The sequence below is a fragment of the Canis lupus genome, chromosome 11, assembly GCF_011100685.1.
Source record: "Canis lupus familiaris isolate Mischka breed German Shepherd chromosome 11, alternate assembly UU_Cfam_GSD_1.0, whole genome shotgun sequence".
Lineage (NCBI taxonomy): Eukaryota > Metazoa > Chordata > Mammalia > Carnivora > Canidae > Canis > Canis lupus.
In genome coordinates, this window is record NC_049232.1 from 23,082,799 (window position 1) to 23,101,467 (window position 18,669).

Sequence of the window (18,669 nt, forward strand, 5' to 3'; positions counted from 1 at the left end):
CTTAAAGGAGCTCTCAGCGGCCCTCACCGCAACTGCCTGGGCGGTCAAGGGCCACAAAGCACCCTGAGGGCTCCGGGGTCCGCCAACACAGCTGGGGAAGAAAGTCTGCGGTGTCCGTGGGGTGCTGGCTAGGGCTGAGCGGTGCATCGCCTGAGCCGGCGCGCAGAGGGAGCTCGGAGCAGGGCCCTGGCGGAGGCTGGCTGAGCAGGGCAGGAGACGCAGTGGTTAGAGAGAGCACCTCGGACTCCACCAGGAGGCGGCCGCAGGGCTCCTGTCCCCTACCCACGGGGCCGCGGTGGCGCATTCCCTTTCCACCCGCCTCCCTCCTCAGTTCAATGAAGCAGTCGGGGCTCGGCAGCGGTTAGCACGCTTGTACTATGGTTTTAATAGACGTACATGGACAAGTCGATATAGACAGATTTATATTCTATACAGTCAGTCCGACATACACAGGGACGCTGTAAACAGGGGCGCGGGCCGGAGAGCGGGTGTGCAAAGTGGGCGCGGCGCGGTGGGGAGGGGGGTGTCCCGGCCGCGCCCCGAGCTCTCCCGGCTCGACTCTTGCACGGCGGGCGGTGAGGAGGGGGCTCTGCGCCCGGCCGAGGGGGCCGCCTCCTAGCCCGAGAGCGGAGCGGCGGGTCCGGGCCTGCGGCGAAGCTCGGCGGCGCGGGGGGCGGGGGTGCTAGGAGCCGAGCCCACCCCATTCGCCCGCCACCTCCTCCTCCGCACCGCCAGCTGCGGCTCCGTAAGCCTCAACGGGACCCCGGTGCTCGGGCTGCCGAGGGCTCCGGGCGGCGCGCCGCGGCCGCGCGTGCCCTCCACAGCGAGTCCCCGACCCCAGGCTGCGCACCTCCTCCCCGACCCAGCGCCCGCTCCAACTCGGATCCGAACCGAGCTAAGGTACGCTCGGCGGGGCCCAGCTTGGAGGGGGCGCCCCGGTTCCGCCGGGGCGGGGGCCGGCCCGCCCGGGCTCCGCACGTCCAGTTCGCAGGCGCGGCCGCGCGCTCCGGGGCCAGCGCGGCGGGAACGCGGGCTGCCAGGGCGTCCTCCCCGGACCGCCGGCCTCCCGCGCCGCGTCCCCTCCGCGCAACCGCCCGCCGGGCCCGAGGGAGCGAACACGCACACCACCCGCGCCATCCCGAGGGAAATTGCAACTCATCCGTTTTGTTTTTTTTGTTTTTTTTTTTTTTTTTTTTTTTTTTTTTTTTTTTTTTTCCGCAGCACTTTTCTCCGACGTCTTTTTGTTTGTTTCGTCCCGTTTGGGAGGGCAGAGTGGGGTCCGGAAAAGCAAACACACAACCAGCCCGGAGGTGGGGAGGTGGGGAGGAGAGGGCGGCGCGGGCGCGGGGGCGCGGGCGCGGGGGGCGCGGGCGCGGGGGGCGCGGGGGGCGCGGGCGCGGCTGCAGGTCCTCCGCGCCGCCCCGCCCCGCCCCGCCCGGGCGCCGAGCCGGCCGCGGAGCCCGCGGGGCCTGGCGGGGCGGTCAGCTGTTGTACTGGCACGCGTTGAGGCCCGAGGCCGGGCCCTGCAGGCCGCCGTAGCCGAACGACGAGTGCTGCTTGGACTTGAGCCGCAGGCTGGCCAGGCTCGAGTTGCACGTGTCCCGGTAGACGCTGTAGGGCGAGGCGGGCGTGCCGTAGGGGCAGGCGCCCGGCGACATGGCCGAGTTGAGCGAGGAGCCGGTGAGGTTGTTGATGTTGTTGAGGCCCGAGTTGGGCATGCCGGGCACGGCGCCCGGGCCCATGCTCGACGGCATGGTCATGGAGGAGATGGAGCTGGGCGCCGAGAACATGGACTGCGACGACAGCGGGCTCATGGAGTTGAAGAAGGTGAAGCTCTTGGTGGAGAGCGGCGCCGGCGCCAAGCTCTTGGCGGCCCAGTTGTTGTAGGAGTAGCCGGCGGCGTACACGTCCTCGTAGGGCTGCACCAGGCCGCTGAACTGCGGCACGTAGCCGCCCTTGCACAGGTCCAGCTGCTGGTTGCGCTCCCGCTTCCGCCACTTGGCTCGCCGGTTCTTGAACCAGACCTGGGGGGAGGGTGCAGGACGAAGGTCAGGGCTGCCGAGGGCGGGAAGGTCCCTCCACCCCCCCACCCCCACCCCCTCCACCCCCTCCACCCCCTCCACCCCGAGCCCTCCGCCGCCGCCGCCGCCTTCGCTCCGGATTTCGAATTTCGTCTCTTTTCTTCGTGATTTCCGCCCCTGCCGCTGCGCTCCTGTTAAGGGTTCCTTTCCTGTACCCAGAAAAGTTTTCGTCTATCCCCTTTTCTGATCTATATCCTCTCCCCAGAGTTAAATCTTATGTCTTCTCCTAATACGGATCGATCCTCTTTTATTTTAGCAAATATTCGTTTGCTTTCTTCCGGCTCCGGCCTTCTCCCCTAAAGGGATCCCGGTCTATCTCCTAAATATTCCATTCTTCTTCTTCTCCCTCTAATACAAAAGGTATTTTTCTTCCCTGAAACACAGGCTCTCCTGACTCCTTTCATTCTTCATCTACCTTTTCATTCCTCGAATAGTCTGTATCCATCTTAATTGGGAATCTTTGATATTCTCATTTTTGCCCCAGATGTTTATTTTCTTTTGGTCCACCCCGCTATCTGAACTGCTTTCTTTTCCCTCCAGTCCCCTTTCTCCGTTATCCCTCACTTTTGATCCTTTTGATTCTTCCCCAAATATTTAGTTTTCCCCGTCTTCCCAAATATCTGACCATCACCGTTTCTCTTAAATAGGTAATTCTTTATTTTTCTCAAATATTTGATCCTTTCGCCCTCCCTTATTTAATTTCTTTCCTGCCACCTCCATATATGCCAAATACGTTTCTCTGCAAATATTTAATTTCCTTTCAGTTCTTAGTAGTTTCTCTCTAATCCCCCCTCCGCTTTCTCCCACAAAATTTAGTAAGAACCTGTTCTTTGCCCACTCCTGGTCCCTGCCCATCCTCCCATTCTCATACTGTGTGCCCTCTATCTTCCGTGGCCCTCCTCCAGCCCTGGGCTGAGTTTCCTGAGCTAGCCTGCAGGACCCCTGCATCTCAGCCTTTACCAATCCTCCCCGCACTGACATTGCCTGATTCCACCCCCACACCACCCCTACCACCATAAACCCGGGCAGGATTAGTGAGTACAGGATTACTGAGTGCTGTCTTCACTCGTGTCCCACTGGGCTGGCCAGCCTGATGGGAGGGGGCAAGAACTGGGGTTATAGCAGGGAGTCAGTAGGCCAGGTAGCACTTTGGGCTGGCTTGGGACGTCCTCCCAGTTATCTGTTTAAATATTTGCGCACTCAGAGAAGAAATGATACTCTTGTGGCTCTGGCAAGAGAACCTCTATTCTCTTGCTTTTACTGGAAACCAAAAAGAGCAAGGAGAGGGAGGGTGCAGTCTGACCACGGGTCAGAGATCTTACATCTCCAAAGGGACTGGACCTGAGGGTCACTCTTCCACCAGAGCTGCTCCTCCTTCACCTGACCCCAGCCCTATAGGAAAGGGCAACAGGGAAAGGGTCCAGCTACTCACTGGCTGACTGGCTGGAGACCAGTCAGGTGGGGACTGTGCTGAGCTTCTGCAGAAGCAGGCTATGATTGGGACCACTGCCCCAGGAGGTTCTGAGACCTGCAAGCCTAGGTACCCTTCAGGCCTCTGCCAGGTTGCCAGGCAAGACCTGCCTTTCCCTTTCGTTTTTGGGGGAAGGCGGCCCGCAGCTCCGAGGGCCCCCTTGGCGGGGAATCCTCCGTGCAGTCTAGGGTGTTAACATCCGCATGGGGTCTGGGCCCTGCAGGGCAGGGGAAATTCCCATGGGGCCACAGATCTTGGGGTGAGGCTGCAGTAGAGCCTGAGGGTCACTAGGATAGGCCAGGCGACAGCCGCCGAAGGCTCTAACCACCAAAGGGCACAGCAGGAGCCGCCGGAACACCCGGAACACCCGGGCCTAAAGCTGAATCCTCCTCTCCGGTGGAGAGTGGTGGGACGGAGACAAAGTCTGAGCGCCGGTCTAAAGCTTTTGGAGGGCTGCGGCAGAGCCGGCCAGGAGCGGTCCGCACGGGTCCCCTTGGGCGCGCACGCTGGGCTCACCCTCACGCGCGGCTCCGTGAGGTTGGTCCACACAGCGATCTCCTCCCGCATGCTCATGTCGGGGTAGCGGTTCCTCTGGAACGTGGCCTCCAGCTCTTGCAACTGCTGGCTTGTGAAGTGCGTGCGTTGCCGCCGTTGCTTCTTTTTCTTGGCGGGGTCCTCCGCGCCACCGCAGCCTGCGCCTCCCGCACCGCTGTCCTCCGGCCCCTTGACTTCCCCGCCGCGCTCCTTCTCTGAATCGGGCAGGACAGGCCCTAGTCACCTTGGGTTTATGCCCTTTCGCACCCCGTCCCGGCTCCACCGAAGCGCCAGCCATCAGCGCTGGCGGCCCTTCCTCCCGCCAGGAACCCTAGTTTTGTTCCCGCTGGAAAGAGCCTGTCGGGTGCCTGATCCTCACTAGTCACCTTTGGTCGGACGGCCCCGAAGAGCCAGGGAACCCGAGGCTCCGGCCTAGGTTCCCCACTGGGCAGGGCCTGCCCTTGCAGCTCGGCTCAGGCTCAAGCCCTACTGCCTATGTCGCCCGCAAATGTATGAAATTTTGAGGGCTTTTAGGCATTTAAATCTGGGGGTGTCTCTGCTCTTCTGAACTGATATCAAATCTGGCTAGCCTGAAGCCAGTGGGTCGGTGGAGCAGGAGCCAGGCGGTAACCTGCAGCCCCTCTACTTTCTTCTCCCCAGGGCTGTGTGGGAGCCACATTGGGCAGGCACAACACAGCTGTGTTCTCAGCCTTAGCTCCAGGCCTCAAGTCCAGAGGCCCAGAAAAGCCCTCAGGCGGCAGCCCAGACCCACACACTCTGTCTAGGTGACCTGGGGCTCTAGCCTCTCGCTCTCTCAGGGTACACAAAACACATTCAGTCATAGACACATTGAAACAAACAAACAAAAAAATTAAAAACAAAATACAGAAGCCCAGATAAACTCAATTCTATCCCAACACCATGGAAAGGCTCACAAACTATTAAAAATAGGCAGGTAGGAACACAGAGCAAATGCAAATTAAGAAGCAAGAAACCTCCGTGCAAACAGACCCCTAACTAAATACAGTGCTGTACGCGTATAAACTCCAGGCAGACGCGGGCATTTATTTCTCCGGGATAAAAAAAAAAACAACTTAATGTACTGTTGTAGATAGATTTTTTTTTAGCCCCTTCCTAATAATGCCCTTCTAGGGATAGTCTTTAAGTCGCAGGGAAATACAACACTATAGTTAGATAAATTACCAAACTAACACTGCTGCAAATGGATTTTGAAAAAAAAAATCCCGGAGAAACGCGCCATTTTGGATTGACTTTTAAAAATCTCCAAGAATAATGCTGCATGTGGATGTTTTAAATTCCAGAGAAATATGCCTCGCGTAGTGATTCTTTCTATATCGAAAAACACAGTTAAAAAATTTAATATATCCTCACGGAGTTGGTTTTAAAAAGCAATCGCTCGCTGTATATTTCTCCAGATTTTAAAAAGTAAAAACCAACCAAAGGCCACGCTTCAAACTTTTGAAAACAAAAGTACAGTCCAGCGTGGATTGCTTTTCTTAGCCAAGCAAACAGAACCTCTCAGAGAAAGTCACTTAGAGATGCAAAACAGAAACAAATAGAGATTAAAAACGCGTAGAGAAACACTCAGCGGTGGATTAAGAAAAAAGCACAGCGGAGGCGCCCACGACCCGGGGAACAGGGCGCCCGGCGGGACGGGGAGCGCGGGATCCGAGCGGGAGACCCGGGGGCGCGAGCGGCCGAGGATCCGCCGCGCCACCGCCCGCACCGCCCACCCGCCGGCCCCGCTCGCGGCCAGCTTGCGGGGGAGCAGCCTGAGTTCGGGGGGCAAAACGGCGGCGCGGAGGGAGACGCGCCCCAGCCGAGCCGGGCCCTGGCCGGGCGGCCTGGCGGCTCCCGGGTCCCTCCACGAGGGGGGCCTGCCCGCCAGCTGAGCCGCACCTCTTGGCCCGCTCGCCCTCGCTGCCCTCTTTTTTTTTACTTGAGGTGGTCCCCCCTTCCCCGCAGTCTGTTTCTCTGACTTTTCCCGCCACCCCTTCTCTTGGATTTCTCCCTCTCCATCCGTGCCCACCGCCTGTCGGGGTGTGTGACCCCGTCTCCCTGCGCAGCGTCTCTCGCCCGCCGCCCCGTTCCTCTCTCCACCTACTGTCCTGCGGTCTGAGCGGCCCCCTGGGCACTCGTTGCGCAAACCGAATTCTTTTTCTTCCGGCTCCGTCTGCTCCCGATCAAGAGGGGCTGTCGGGCCGACCCTCCCGTGGTCGGTGCCTGCATCTGCCGGGGTCTGGGCGCGTGGGCACCGGCTGGGAGCAGAGCACGGAATTCCGTCTCATCAAGCGCGCAGATTTCCGCGCTCCCGGTCCGACGGAGGCCGGGAGAAGAGGTCCCGGAGCTCGCGGGGCTCGGGCAACCTGAGCGTGCGGCGCGGGCGCCAGGCCCCGCTCCCCGCCCCGCGCCGGGCCGAGCCGCGCTTACCTGGCAGCTCCGTGTCGGACGACTCGCTGGCGGAGTTCTCGAGCGGCTCGCGGGGGTCGGCGGCGCGGGCCAGGTGGAAGGCCGGCCCCATGTCGTGCGGCGGCGGCGGCGGCCGGAGCCCCTCCGGCAGCCGCTCCAGGCTCATGCCCCCCTTGAAGGCGTCCATGGAGGCGGGGACCGCGGCGGGCGCTCCCGGGGCCGGGGCCGGGGCCGGGGCCGGGGCCGGGGCCGGGGCCGGGCGCGCCCGGCCGCCCTGGCTGCGACCTGCGGGGACAAGAGCACAGCGCCTAAGCGGCTGCCCCCCAGGGCTGCCCGGGCCCGCAGCGACGCCGCGCCCGCCCCATGGACCGCCCGGGGCTGCGGGGCCGGGCGGGCGGCGGCGGCAGCGGTTTCTCGCGACCGGATCCCCGGCTTCGCGCTCCGCGCTGCGCTCCCGCCGCTCGGGCCTCTGCCGCCCGCCCGGCCCCGGCTCCGGCTCCCGATCCGGGGCCGGTTTCTAAGGCTCCGTACGGCGCCGGCAGAGGCTGTCTTAAAGCGACAGCGCGCACCGCCAGGTTCCAGCAGTCCCTGCGCCAGGGGTGGTGGGTGGGGTGGGCCCGGGTGGGAGGGGGCTGGGGAGGGGGGAGGGAGGGAGGGAAGGAGGGAGGGAGGGAGGGAGGGAGCCGGCGAGCGAGGGAGCGCGGGCGGAATCCGGCCCCGAGCCGCCCGCCCTCCCCCGGCCGTGCCCTCCCCCTCCCCCTCCCGTCCCCTCCCGTCCCCCTCCCCCGCCGCAGCCACCTTCCCGCCGCCTCCCGCCCCCTCCCCCCACCCCCCGCGGCCTCGCCGCGCCGCGCCGCTCCCTCCTTCCCCGTTGACACACCGACTTCTCCCTCGGCCGCACAAAAGAAACGCATCTGGTCTCCAAGTCCCGCGCGGCTCGTGCCCACCTCCAGCCCCAGATGACTTGTTTTGCGCAGAATCAACTCCTGTCTGGGCCGCCTCGAAGTCCTCAGCCCCCGGCGAGAACAGCCCAGGACGAGAGAATGTTCCCGGGGCAGGATCGCACGGAGCGGGCGCCTCCGAGCCAGCGCCAGGGCGGGGGCAGAGCCCGGGGCCCGTTCCGGCAGCTCCCGGCGGCGTCCCCGTCGGGGGGCCGCTGGCCCCTCCTTCCTCGGCCTCTTCTCCCGGGACCTGAGCCCGGCTGAGTGACAGCAGCCTGCGTTCTAATGGGCCCCCGGATGCTGCCTCCTAATTAGCTTGGACCCTGTCGTCCAAGGCTGCTTCTCTGGCCTCCCCCTCTGCACCGCAGTCAATTTTCCGGGATTGGGATTGAACTGATGGCTTCTAATCAGACGAAACGTTTCTGTTGGCTCCAGGCCTCTGGCGAGTGCAGCAGGAGACCCCGAGAGCCCCGCCAGGCCCCACAGCCTCTTCTGCAGGGCTCTCTTCCCTTGTTTTGCACCAGTCCAGCCGAATCAGCCAGGCCCCGGCCTTGGCAGCCAGGGGGTTGGCTTCTGCCCCCTTCAGGGCAGGTTTGTAGCGATCTGGGGCCTCCTCTGGGCTTTCCAGAGCTGCAGGCACCTGGCCTCGCGAGCAGGCCAGGTGCCTGCAGTTTCCCAGCCCGGAGTCCGCAGTCCAGGAAGCCTACCGCCTTTGAGCTTCTCTCTCTCACACAGCAGTAGCTGAGCGGCAGCACCGCCGAGGCCTCCTGGGGGCAGACACCGCCCGGCCCCTCCCCACCTCTGAGAATGATCCCCTTCTGGAATCCTCCTATGACAGTGAAGTTTGTTGAAGGATTTTGCCGAACAATTGTTAACCAGCCCCGAGACCTCAGAGTCTTGAATAAATAGACGGCAGCTAGGGTGGTAGGGTGCGACCCTGACCCGTGCCTCTGGCCACAGCTAGACCCCAGGCTGCCCTCCGCCCCTCGATTGCTGACCAACTCCCCCAGATAGGAGTAGCGCTGGGCAGGACAGTAACCCGGAGGAGAAGCACTGCTCTACTCTCCAGGTGCAGCGCCTCACCACAGGGCCCAGTGCATCCTCATCTCTTCCTGGGGCGGAGGGAGTGTCTCTGCTTGGGGGTGAGGATCTGGGGTGTTCTTCAGGTACTGCCTTCTAGCCCTCACCCTGGCTCATCAGGAGACCCAGAGCCTCAGGCTGAGTTACTTGGTGTGGATGTGGGGGAGAGTGTGCAGGGTGGCAACAGGCCTGCCTCTCACTCCTCCGCGTTAGCCTGAGACCCCCCCCCCCCCAGCTCTGGGTCCTGGGAGAAAGCAGAGCTCCTTAGGGGTGACACACTCTCTCTGGGTGCCTCTGACTGCAGGGTCAGGGTCCAGGTCTGAGGCCAGAGGATGTATCTCAGGGGTTTGGGTTAGGGAGGCTCAGCAACTCCAGCCCTTTCCTTTCCTCCCAGAGGGGAATTTCTCTGCGTGGAGACACCTCCCCCCCCATGAAGATAATCTTAGATGTGTGTTGGGGGGAGGGTGGCAGGAGGGGGACATGGGAAGTAGGGTTGCCCAGCATTTGCCCTCAACCTCATCTTTTACCATATTTCTTGGTTGAGTCTCTTGCTGCAGCAGGTAACTCTTTTCAAGGACAGTGTGTGACCCAGCCTGCCTGGGCACAGACAGGACCCAGGAGCATGCATAGACACATATGTAGTACCTACCCACATAGGTGTGCTGCATACACAGATGCACCCGTATTCACTACACCCACCCATGGGGTGCTGGGTGTAGTCACATAAGTGCACACACAGCTGACCTCTGGGTTCCAGAACACTGCTCAGTGCAAAATCGGGCTGGTAGGGTACAGGAGGGCACGTCCTAAGCCTGCCAAGTGTCAGGCCAGTGTGGGAAGCACAGTACCCTCCTGGGTGGGGACATGGAATCAATGGCGTGCCTATGGGCGTTTGGAGGCTGAGTCCCAGCCTTTCGCTGTCCACGGGGTGTAAGAGTCAGATCTTCCACAGATGGAGACTGTTCTGTGACTCTGCAGCTCTCTACCTGTTCCCTCTGAGGGGTTTGCCTCCCTCACTGTTGACGCATTTCATGCAGTTATTGAGCACCTGCTGTGTGCTCCTCTGGACCCGAGCCTCTGGCAGTGTTCTAGGCAGTTGCAATGGTCCCTCTATTTGGAAATCTTGATGCCTGCTGTGTGGATATGGAAAGGCCCTTAGACTACTGTGGGTGAAGCTCCGCGTCCCTGGGCCCGGAGCCCCACAGAGCGACTGAGACTAGTAGGGACAGCCCAGGGCAGTCTGTTCTGCTGGGCTCGGGCAGTGCTGAATGAGCAAGGGGTGAGGAAGGGATTGACGGAGAGGACGCCCTGGCCTGCTAGAGTGCTGGCTGGAGAAGGGCCCTGGGCACTTTGTCCTCTTCCTCAGCCTCACCCTCTGCTAGGCACTATCCCAGGCAGGGAAGGGGCTTCATGCAGACTCACAGACATAGGTCACACACACAGGACAGGAGGCAGCTCCCTTTCAGAAATAAAAGCAGGGGTTCATTGTTCTCCCAGCTTTGCTGTGTGACCTTGGGCAAGGCTTGGCCTTACATGTGCCCCCGTTTCCATGTCTGACCTGGGACTCAGCAGTTCCTACCAGCTCACTTGGCGATGGGGATAGGAAGAGAGTAGGGAAGGGGGCTTACTGGAGATGGAACCATGTGCCCTATTCCCCATCCCTCCAGGCCACGCAGAGCTAGCAATGATTCTATGACTTTCAGGAAATTTGGAGGCTTAGAGTCCTAGCTGGGTTGAGCAGAGGAGCCTGGCCTGTTGTGAGGCTTGAAGTAGTCACCATAGGGACCTTTCCTGAGGCCAGGCTCACTCAAAACAGATTCTGTACCCAAGAATGGTTTAGCAATTTTACTTGGGAAGAGTGGTTGGAGGATCTTCCTGGAAGACATCCTTCCACCCACCTTTCAGGGGGTACCCTGCCCTAATCTTTGCACTAGAATCAAGGGATTTTAGGAAAAGGAAGGAATGTGCTGTGGCTTGCCCTCGAGGCCATCCATGACTCTCTGGGACATTCCAACCCTAAGCCTCGTGGAGAAGTTCAAACTAGAAAACCCAGTTTTGGGAGTGCATCTGGGACCACCTACCTCCTTCAGTCTGGTCTACCCCCCCCTCCAATAAAAGCTCTTGTTTCTTTGAATACAAGCAATTACTGGGTGAGGGGGGAAAGGGGTGCTCAGGTAGGGGCTAGGAACCATCTCTCCGGATTCTCTAGGCTTCCAAAGTCCCTAGCCGGAGCCTTCCTGTTCTCTGGGGTTCCCCCAGCCTCTCCTGGTGTGGAGACCTGGGATGCACTCAGGCAGGATGGCTGAATGCGGTGCCCGCGGGAGCATGGAACTTAGAACTCTGTCAGCAGCTGGCAGGGCTGGCCTCATGGCTCACCCGCGTCCACTCACTGGTCGTTCTCTGGTTCCTGAGAATGGCTGAGCGGAGGGGCCAGAGAAGCCTGGGCAAGTGGCAGAGGCTGGTGGGGAACTTACAGCTTATGCTGTTACCACAGCCTCCTCTTCCCAGGAGCTGCTTTCCTGAGAGAAGGGCACTCTGAGCCTGGCTGGATAAGCAACAAACGCTGCCTCTGCACCCTAGAGTCCTGGCAGCCTGGTCTCCATGCCCCCATCCACCTCTTTTCCTTTTCGAGCAGAGATGAAGAGCTCAAGCAGTATGAGGATAGGGGAGGGAGCCGCCAGGTCCCCCTCGCCCGCTGCCTCTGCTGCCTGTAGCTTTAGCCAGTACCCTAGACCTGCGGTCTTTGGCCAAGTGGACAGCAACCTGGGATTGCCTTCCTCCGCCCGATGGCTGTCAGAGGCCACTGGGATGCCAATAGAATACGCAAGCCTTAGTTTCTCGGAAAAGCGTGCTCAAATATTTTTAGATTCAAGGGATTCCTAAATCAGAAAACCTTGGAACCAGGATTGCAGCCCGGGGTTCCCATTTCTGCGATCCTGGCCCCAGGGCCCGCGCTTGACCACCGCCGCGGCGGCTCCGGCTTAGGAGGCTGGTCAATCTCAGACTTCCAAGACCCGGTTCTAGAGAAGCGGCTGTGTGCTCGGGAGCCCCGCGACAGCAACCGTACCCCGGAGAAGCCGCGGGAATGTCTTTATTGGATGTTTGCGAAGAGCATTTGGGGTTTCTGTCTGGGTAAGGCAAAGCCCGACCCTCGCGGGCGAGGGCAGGCCGCCGTGGGCTGGGGGCGCCTCGGAGCACGGCGGCGGGGCGGCGGGGTCCTCGGCGAAGAGAGCCGGGGCTCCGGCCGACGTCCGTGGCTTTTCTGCGGCGTGGCTGCCCGAAGGAACCAACGAACCAACGAATGAAGCGGTATCGTTTAGAAAAAAAATACCCTCTTGACGCGAAGCTGCGGCTGAAGTCCCCGGGCGTGCGGAGGGGCCAGCGCCTGGGCTCGTGCGGGGGCCCCGTCCCGCGGCGGGGCGGGGAGCGGCGGGCGGCCCTCGCGCCAGCGCCTTCTCCTGGAGGTCCCCGGAGGCCTGCGCCTCCCCGGGGGGCTGCGAAGGGCGTCCCGGGCCGTGCCCCGCGCAGGGCTGGGGCCCGCGCCCCCGGGGTCCCCGGGGTCCCCGGGGCCGAAGCGCGGGGCGGGACACCGAGTAGGTGAGGCAGCGCTCGCTCGGCGACGGCGGCTGGGGCGGTGCGCGGGGCGCAGGGACCGGCTCCTCGCGCTGCCTCGATGGCGCCCGGCCTTGCGCGCGGTGCGCCCCCCGCCGCGCCCCCGCCGCGCCCCCGCCGCGCCCCCGCCGCGCCCCACGAGCGCCCGCAGCGCACCGTGCGGAATCCGCCACCGCCTCCCCGCGTGCGCCCCGACCCCGCGGCGACCCAGCGCCCCCAGCCCAACGACTCTTACCCACGCGCGCTGCGCTGCCTGCGCGGCTCGTCGGCTCCGGGCTCGCTCGCCACCGGCTCCCGCGGGGGCTTCGGCTCCGGCGGGGGCCCCGGATCCAGCGGCGTCTCCGGCTGTGCGCGCAGCTCCGGTCCCCGCTGGTTCGCTACATCGCACCGCGCAAGGTCCGGGCTGCCTCGGCTCGGCCCGCTCCTCCCGCCGCCGCCGCCGCCGCCCGTCGCCCGCGGGGAAGGCGGGGACACGGGCCGGGGAGGCGGGAAGGGGGGAGGGGAAGCGAGGCGCTCGCCGGGACCAGCGGGGAGGGGCGGCGCGCGGTCCTGCGGGCTGGGGGTCCGGGCCTCCCTCGGGGCGCAGGCGGAGGTCGGCGCGGGTCGCCGCCGGGGTCCGAGGCCGGGGAACGCGCCCCGGGACTGCGCCCGCGCGCGGAAGGGGGTCCGGCCTCGGCGCCCTGCTCCTCGCTGGGCTGTTTCCCACCTGGCACGCCGGGGGCCCAGCCCGACCTCGGTTTAGATGGGGTCTGGTCGGAGTTTCCCCAGGTCCTGCCTGCGGCCGGTCAAGCCGGGGGTTTTAAGATTCGACCTTTCCCCTTTTCTGCTCAGCCTGCGGGAGGAAGCTGCTCCTGCATTTTGGCAGGGAGCGTCCGCAGCGCACGTTTTGGCAGCCCAGGAGGTTTGAAGACCCACCCCAGAAATTTCTGTGTGTGTGTGTGTTGGGGGGCGCAGTTACTGGGGAGGGGCAAAGCCCGACCCCTGCCCTGCCTGCAGGGTCCCCCCTCCCCACCTCTCCTCCTCTGGGGCTGGGCTGATGAGCCGAGAGAAGATCCCCGCCGCGGAGCACAGACGCTTCTGCGGCCACTCGCCCAGTCCCTCGCCCGCGCACCCTCCAGCGGTGGCCCTGCTCGGCCCTGCCTAAGGGAGGACCGCGTCCATGTGGCCCCGCTGGCCCTCCCTGGGAGATGGGCAGGACTAATGGGAGCTGGGTTCCACCCGGTGGTGCCCATGGCCAACAACCCCTCACGGAGGCTGGAGGGGAAAACCAGTTGGCGGCCGGGGCTCCTGCTCTCCAAGCCGCCAGTATGAGACTGCTGCTGCTGGGGCCCCGGGGGGACAGGGGGTCGGCGAGTCAGTAGGTCGCGGCCGCCCTGGGGGACGGCGGCAGCTGAGCTTGGCCACGGGGTCCGGGCTGCCGCTTGGGCTCCAGGTGCCGGGAGATGGCAGTGCGGCCGCCGGGCATCAATGTTTCATGAGGTGCCGTCACCAGCGGCGCCTCCCTGCCCGGTTCCGGCCGACAGCTGCCGCGGGAGACGCCGGCCGCGCCCGCTCTGCCGCGCTGCTGGCCCGAGTCTCCGGGGCCACCTGGCCCGGGAACGCAGAGACAGGAACCCCTTTCCAACTCGCAAAGCCTGCCCGACCCGAGCCCGCAGATCCCACACGTTCAGGCCCCGGGAAGTGGCCCCTGCCCTCTCTCTGGCTGTTGGGGGACTCCAAGCCTCCCCTCCACTGTCAACAGCAGAAATGGCTCTCTGGTGGGTGCCTGTGGCTCCGGTGCACACAGGATCGTGAGGGTTAAGAGCCGAGTCCCCTGCACCCCGCAGGATTTCAGACCTGGAGCTGGAGGTGGCCTCGCAGATGTGCAGCCTTCCAGCTTGGGCCCTCAACTTTGGGAATTCTAGCTTCTGCTTCTCTGCTGCCATGATACTGGCTTTTATGTGTGAAACTGGTCTGCTGGCCGATCTGCTAAGCTGAGACACTTCGGACCTTGGGGCAGCCTTCCCACAGACCCAGGGTGGCCCCCAGCATCTCTAGGAATAAATGCAACTGCTGCGTCCTTACTCTGCATGGAGGGTGCGACAGCTGCCTTGCTGGGCTGCCTTCCATTCTGGCATCTGCCCTGGGAAATCAGACCTTCCTACCCCTGCATACTAGCAGTTTTCCGGGTTTTGTTCCCAGCAACCACAGGGCATGTGTATGTGATCCTCTGTGTGTCCTTGTTTCCAGGCAGAGCCTGTGGTGCCATAATGCTGCCTCTGAGACCCGAGGGCGAGAGTAGGAATCTTGTCTGCATCTTTTACTAGCCGTGTGGACTTGGGCAAATCACAGATCCTCTTGCAGCTTCAGTGTTCTTATCTGAGAAATGGGAATGATAAGAGTTTTCATTTCACTGAGATATCTGTGGGATGATGGAGAGAGCTGTGGCCCCCTTTGGGGAGATGGGCAGCTGGGCCGAATGTTAATGGTGAAACCTGCCCGGTTGCTTTGCTCTTTAAAATAGTTTGCTCTCATTTTTGTTTCCTTCTTTGTGGTCTTGTTGTTTGAGTCAGGCAGGAGCAGATCCTTTCCCTGATTTCCGTGAACCTCCCCTTATGCCCTGCTCAGCTTCTAGGAAGTTCAGACCAGGGAGACTAGGTGGGTGGGTGGAGGTGGAACCAAGGCCCAAAGGCTTGGAAGCTCTTGGTGAACTGGGTGGGTCAAACATATTTTTTATGATGTTCTTTTCACTTCTTCCAAAAAGAAATTTCCACAATTTCTCTTTAGGTTCTGACACCTTGGGGCACACACGTTTCCTCTTTGAAGGCAGAGGGATGCACCATCAGAGAGAGGAAGGTTGGAGCTGGGTCGACCAGGAACAGAAGTAACACAGTCCTTGTATCAAGTATCACCTTAGCGGGATCCCTGGGTGGCGCAGCGGTTTGGCGCCTGCCTTTGGCCCAGGGCGCGATCCTGGAGACCCGGGATCGAATCCCATGTCGGGCTCCTGGTGCATGGAGCCTGCTTCTCCCTCTGCCTGGGTCTCTGCCTCTCTCTCTCTCTCTGTGACTATCATAAATTAAAAAAAAAAAAAAAGAATCTGTTAATTGGTTTGCCTCCCTCTCTTTAAAAAAAAAAAAAAAAAAAAAAAGTATCACCTTAGCTGTGAGCTGTGAGCTTCCAGGGACCTAGTCAAAAAAGATCAGCAGAGATGCTGATGCATTTGCTTTGTTTTTCCTTCCAAACTGATATATTTCCTCTAATCAGAAGTTTTTCTCCCTAGTACAAAACTCTGAGATGAATTTGTCACATAAGTTCATATTAAACATTAGCGGCAAATGTCTTCAGCCACATATATGCAGAAAGGCACGTAAATTCTTTAAGTAGTTTTTTTTTAGAAGACTTTATTTATTTATTTACTTATTCATGAGAGACAGAGAGAGAGAGAGAAAGAGAGAGAGAGAGAGAGAGGCAGAGACACAGGCAGAGGGAGAAGCAGGCTCCATGCAGGGAGCCCAAGGTGGGACTCCATCCCGAGTCTCCAGGATCACGCCCTGGGCTGAAGGCAGGTGCTAAACCACTGAGCCACCCAGGGATCCCCCTTCACGTAGTTTCTTATCTCAATATCCAGTAAAAGAAGGGAGAGTCTTTTCCTAGTACTTATTTAAGTAGTATTGATGTCAATATCTGTGTAACGATTGGTTAAAACCTCTTGCCCCTACTATTTGTAAGCTCCCTAAAACAGGGCTGAGTCTATCTTTGCCAACCACAGGACCCTCCCTAGGGTGGGCAAAGGGATTTGGCTGTGCTGATTGGTTGGGTGCAGCTCACATGCCCAAAGCTGAGCCAATACTTTGTGTGGCAGAGTGGCTCTGGGCTGTGGTTGGCTAGGCTAGGGTCACAGGATCCACCCCAGAAGAGGGGGGAGCCCCTCCATCTTCAGGAATACTCACTGCACTACCCCAAGAGTACTGGCTGCTGTCCAGGAACGAGTTCTCTGAGCTCCTTGTGGTGGAGAATGGATTGGTTTTCAAAGAAGTCTCTGCCCTGTGAAGGTTCTCAGAGGGCTGCTGATGGTGTTGGTAGGGCGTCCATTGCAATGGGATCGGGAGACATTGGCTCTGTTGGGACAGTCTGAAGTCCCTCAGGACTGTTCGTGCACTCATCTGTAGAAAGAGTTGGAGGGCTACCAGAAAGTCTGAGGGGGTGGAGCTCGGTGTCTATTGACTCATACATAGGGATGGATCTGCAGAGCAAGAGAGGGATCTATTTGTACTCTTCTTCATCTGTGAGGAGGGAATTAAAGGCTCTAGGGGTAGAGAGGAACCCCTATGATCAGATACCATATTAATTTATTTGAGCGTAATTATATTGCACTCTGAGCTTCCTGGCAGACAAAGCAAAAATAGAAACCATTTGGACATTTTAAGTATTTTCTTTCATTGCAGACCTATTAGTATCTGCATAGAATAGTGAAAAGAGCCTTGATCTTGGGACCTTCCTGGGCTGGCCTCTATGAGGTCAGTAAGGTTAGAGAGCACATATTCTGTGCCTGCGATTGCAAAGGTACAGGGATGGATGGCTCCTGCTTATTTGGGCTGGAGGCAGACACACCAACCCATCACCGTATTTGGAGCACAGTGCTGGAGAGGAAATCTATTGCCTGCTGCTGAGGGGTTTTGAGTGCTTTACAGGTCTTGAGTTTGCCTGGAACAGTTTCTCCACTCCCTGGGAACAGCACTGGGACAGGTGGGAAGACATGGAATGGGGAAAGAGGAAGCTGGAGAATTAAGAAGGAGCCAGATACCACCGGGCTTCAAAGTCCTTTTTTTTTAAAAAAATATTTATTTATTTATTTATTCATTCATTTATTTATGATAGAGAGAGAGAGAGAGAGAGGCAGAAGCAGGCTCCATGCTGGGAGCCTGACACGGGACTCGATTCTGGGTCTCCAGGATCATGCCCTGGGCCAAAGGCAGGCGCTAAACCGCTGAGTCACCCAGGGATCCCCGGGCTTCAAAATCCTTGTTGGGAGTGTGGGATGCTATCCTGAAGGCAAAGAGGAGCAGAGGGAAGGTTTAACCAGTGGGAGATCTGGTCCCATTTCTACTTTACAAAGATCACTATGCCTGGAGAGTGGAGAATAGGTTTGAGATGGGATAAGGGGGAGTATTGTGATGTTACCACTCTCCCGCTCTGTCCATCCTTTTATGTGTCCATCAGTCCATCCATTCACCATGGACACGGGAGGCCACAGTCTGGCCTGTGAGTTGTTGTGACCCCTGCCTGCCTGCAGCTGTCACTTGGAGCCCTCAGATCACCCTCTGCAGGCCTGGGCTGTCTGTCCCATCCTCAGGGGCTTCGTGCCGGGGCTTCAGCAGCCCTCTGGATGGTGGCTTGCTGCATGGGGAGACGGGGTGCCAGGGCCCGAGGGGGCATAGCCATTGCTGGAGACAGGGAATCCGGGGAGCCAGCTGAGGGAACAGCCCTGTCGGAAGCTTTTAAAATAATTACCCTGGCTTGCTTTGGCTGACTGGCTGATGGCAGCCTATTAGCTCTGAGTTGGAAATTCTGAATTGTTTCATGACAATTGAAAATATGATTGGAGGCCAGGAGGGAGCTGTGCATGAAATATTGATGTTTCTCAGTGTTGTGGGGCTGCTCCCCCTTGTTCCTCGGCAGGGGAACCTTGAGTGCACAGGACTGGTTGCTGCGGAGCGATGGCTCCCCCACCCCCCAACTCCTCAGCTGACAGCCCCGAGGGGAGACATGAGTGTGTTTTTGTGCTAAGTTGTGAGGGTGGTTTGGGGACCTGTACCTCTAATGCCTTACTCCAAGCTTTAGCCCCCAGCACTCTGTAGTTTCACTACCTGTGCCAAGCAGGATAGAACTTGGGGACTTGAGAGCTGTGTGTCTGTGTCTGGCCTAGATTCTCCTTGGCGCTCAAGGTTCGTCTGGATTCAGAATGAGGGGGACCCCAGCTCTGCCTCCTGGTATTGTGAGCTTCACTTTCTTGGCCTTTCCATGGGGGATACCAAGAGTTCCTACCTCGCTGGGCTGTGAGGTATAGGGAGACCCTGGTGTGCCGGGCCTGGCCTCAGCCACAGGCTCCCAAGCTCCTGGCCCTTAGTACGTGCTGGGGTCGCTCCAGGGCCAGCTAGAGGAGTCCTTGCTGGATCCCCAGGGCTTCACGGCTCTTTTCCTGGGCAGAGTGCTTTGAAGTCCTTTGTGTTTTCCCTTCTCTGTTCATTATAAATACCTAGTGCTGGGAAGGTGTGTGCTGGCCTGGCAGGCACCTCTCATGGATGAGTTGCCCTGGGATCTTGGTGAAGGACCCAACATGCCCAGCCCAGGCCTTTGCTTCTGGAGATGAGGCTCTGCCCTGGCAGAGGAACCTAGTGGGCAGTGGCCGCCTGGCTGCCTGCCCTCGGGACCTGCCTGGACGTCCGGATAAGGGCCCTTGCCTTTTTGAGCCGTTGATCTGCCAAGCACGGTACATGGTTCACTTTTCTCATCCTGAGGGGTGGTATTTACCCATTTT

The 18,669-nt window shown here is 60.1% G+C and overlaps 1 protein-coding gene and 1 long non-coding RNA gene across 2 annotated transcripts in view; one reads left to right on the top strand and one right to left on the bottom strand.

Moving 5' to 3' along the window:
• Nucleotides 1-1,431: 1,431 nt before the first annotated feature.
• On the bottom strand, nt 1,432-6,795 carry PITX1 (paired like homeodomain 1). Its single transcript, XM_038552212.1, has 3 exons — nt 6,538-6,795; nt 4,069-4,301; nt 1,432-2,024 (listed from the first exon to the last, which is right to left on the bottom strand). Exons 1-3 carry the CDS (start codon nt 6,701-6,703, stop codon nt 1,482-1,484), a joined length of 942 nt encoding a protein of 313 aa, XP_038408140.1. The 5' UTR covers nt 6,704-6,795; the 3' UTR covers nt 1,432-1,481.
• Nucleotides 6,796-11,008: 4,213 nt separating this feature from the next.
• The window catches only part of LOC119876800, a 300,097-nt gene continuing 292,436 nt past the window's right edge, over nt 11,009-18,669 (top strand). The window contains exon 1 of the long non-coding RNA XR_005366697.1: nt 11,009-11,669. This is a non-coding gene — a long non-coding RNA (uncharacterized LOC119876800). The remainder of the gene's footprint in view (nt 11,670-18,669) is intronic.

What these genes read in the sequence shown, in the direction of transcription:
- PITX1 (XM_038552212.1), bottom strand. Translation starts at nt 6,703, where the DNA reads ATGGACGCCTTCAAGGGGGGCATGAGCCTGGAGCGGCTGCCGGAGGGG. An exon ending in GTCCGACACGGAGCTGCCAG is followed by an intron (nt 4,302 to 6,537) that starts GTAAGCGCGGCT and finishes TGCCCGATTCAG; the next exon opens with AGAAGGAGCGCGGCGGGGAA. An exon ending in TCACGGAGCCGCGCGTGAGG is followed by an intron (nt 2,025 to 4,068) that starts GTGAGCCCAGCG and finishes CCCTCCCCCCAG; the next exon opens with GTCTGGTTCAAGAACCGGCG.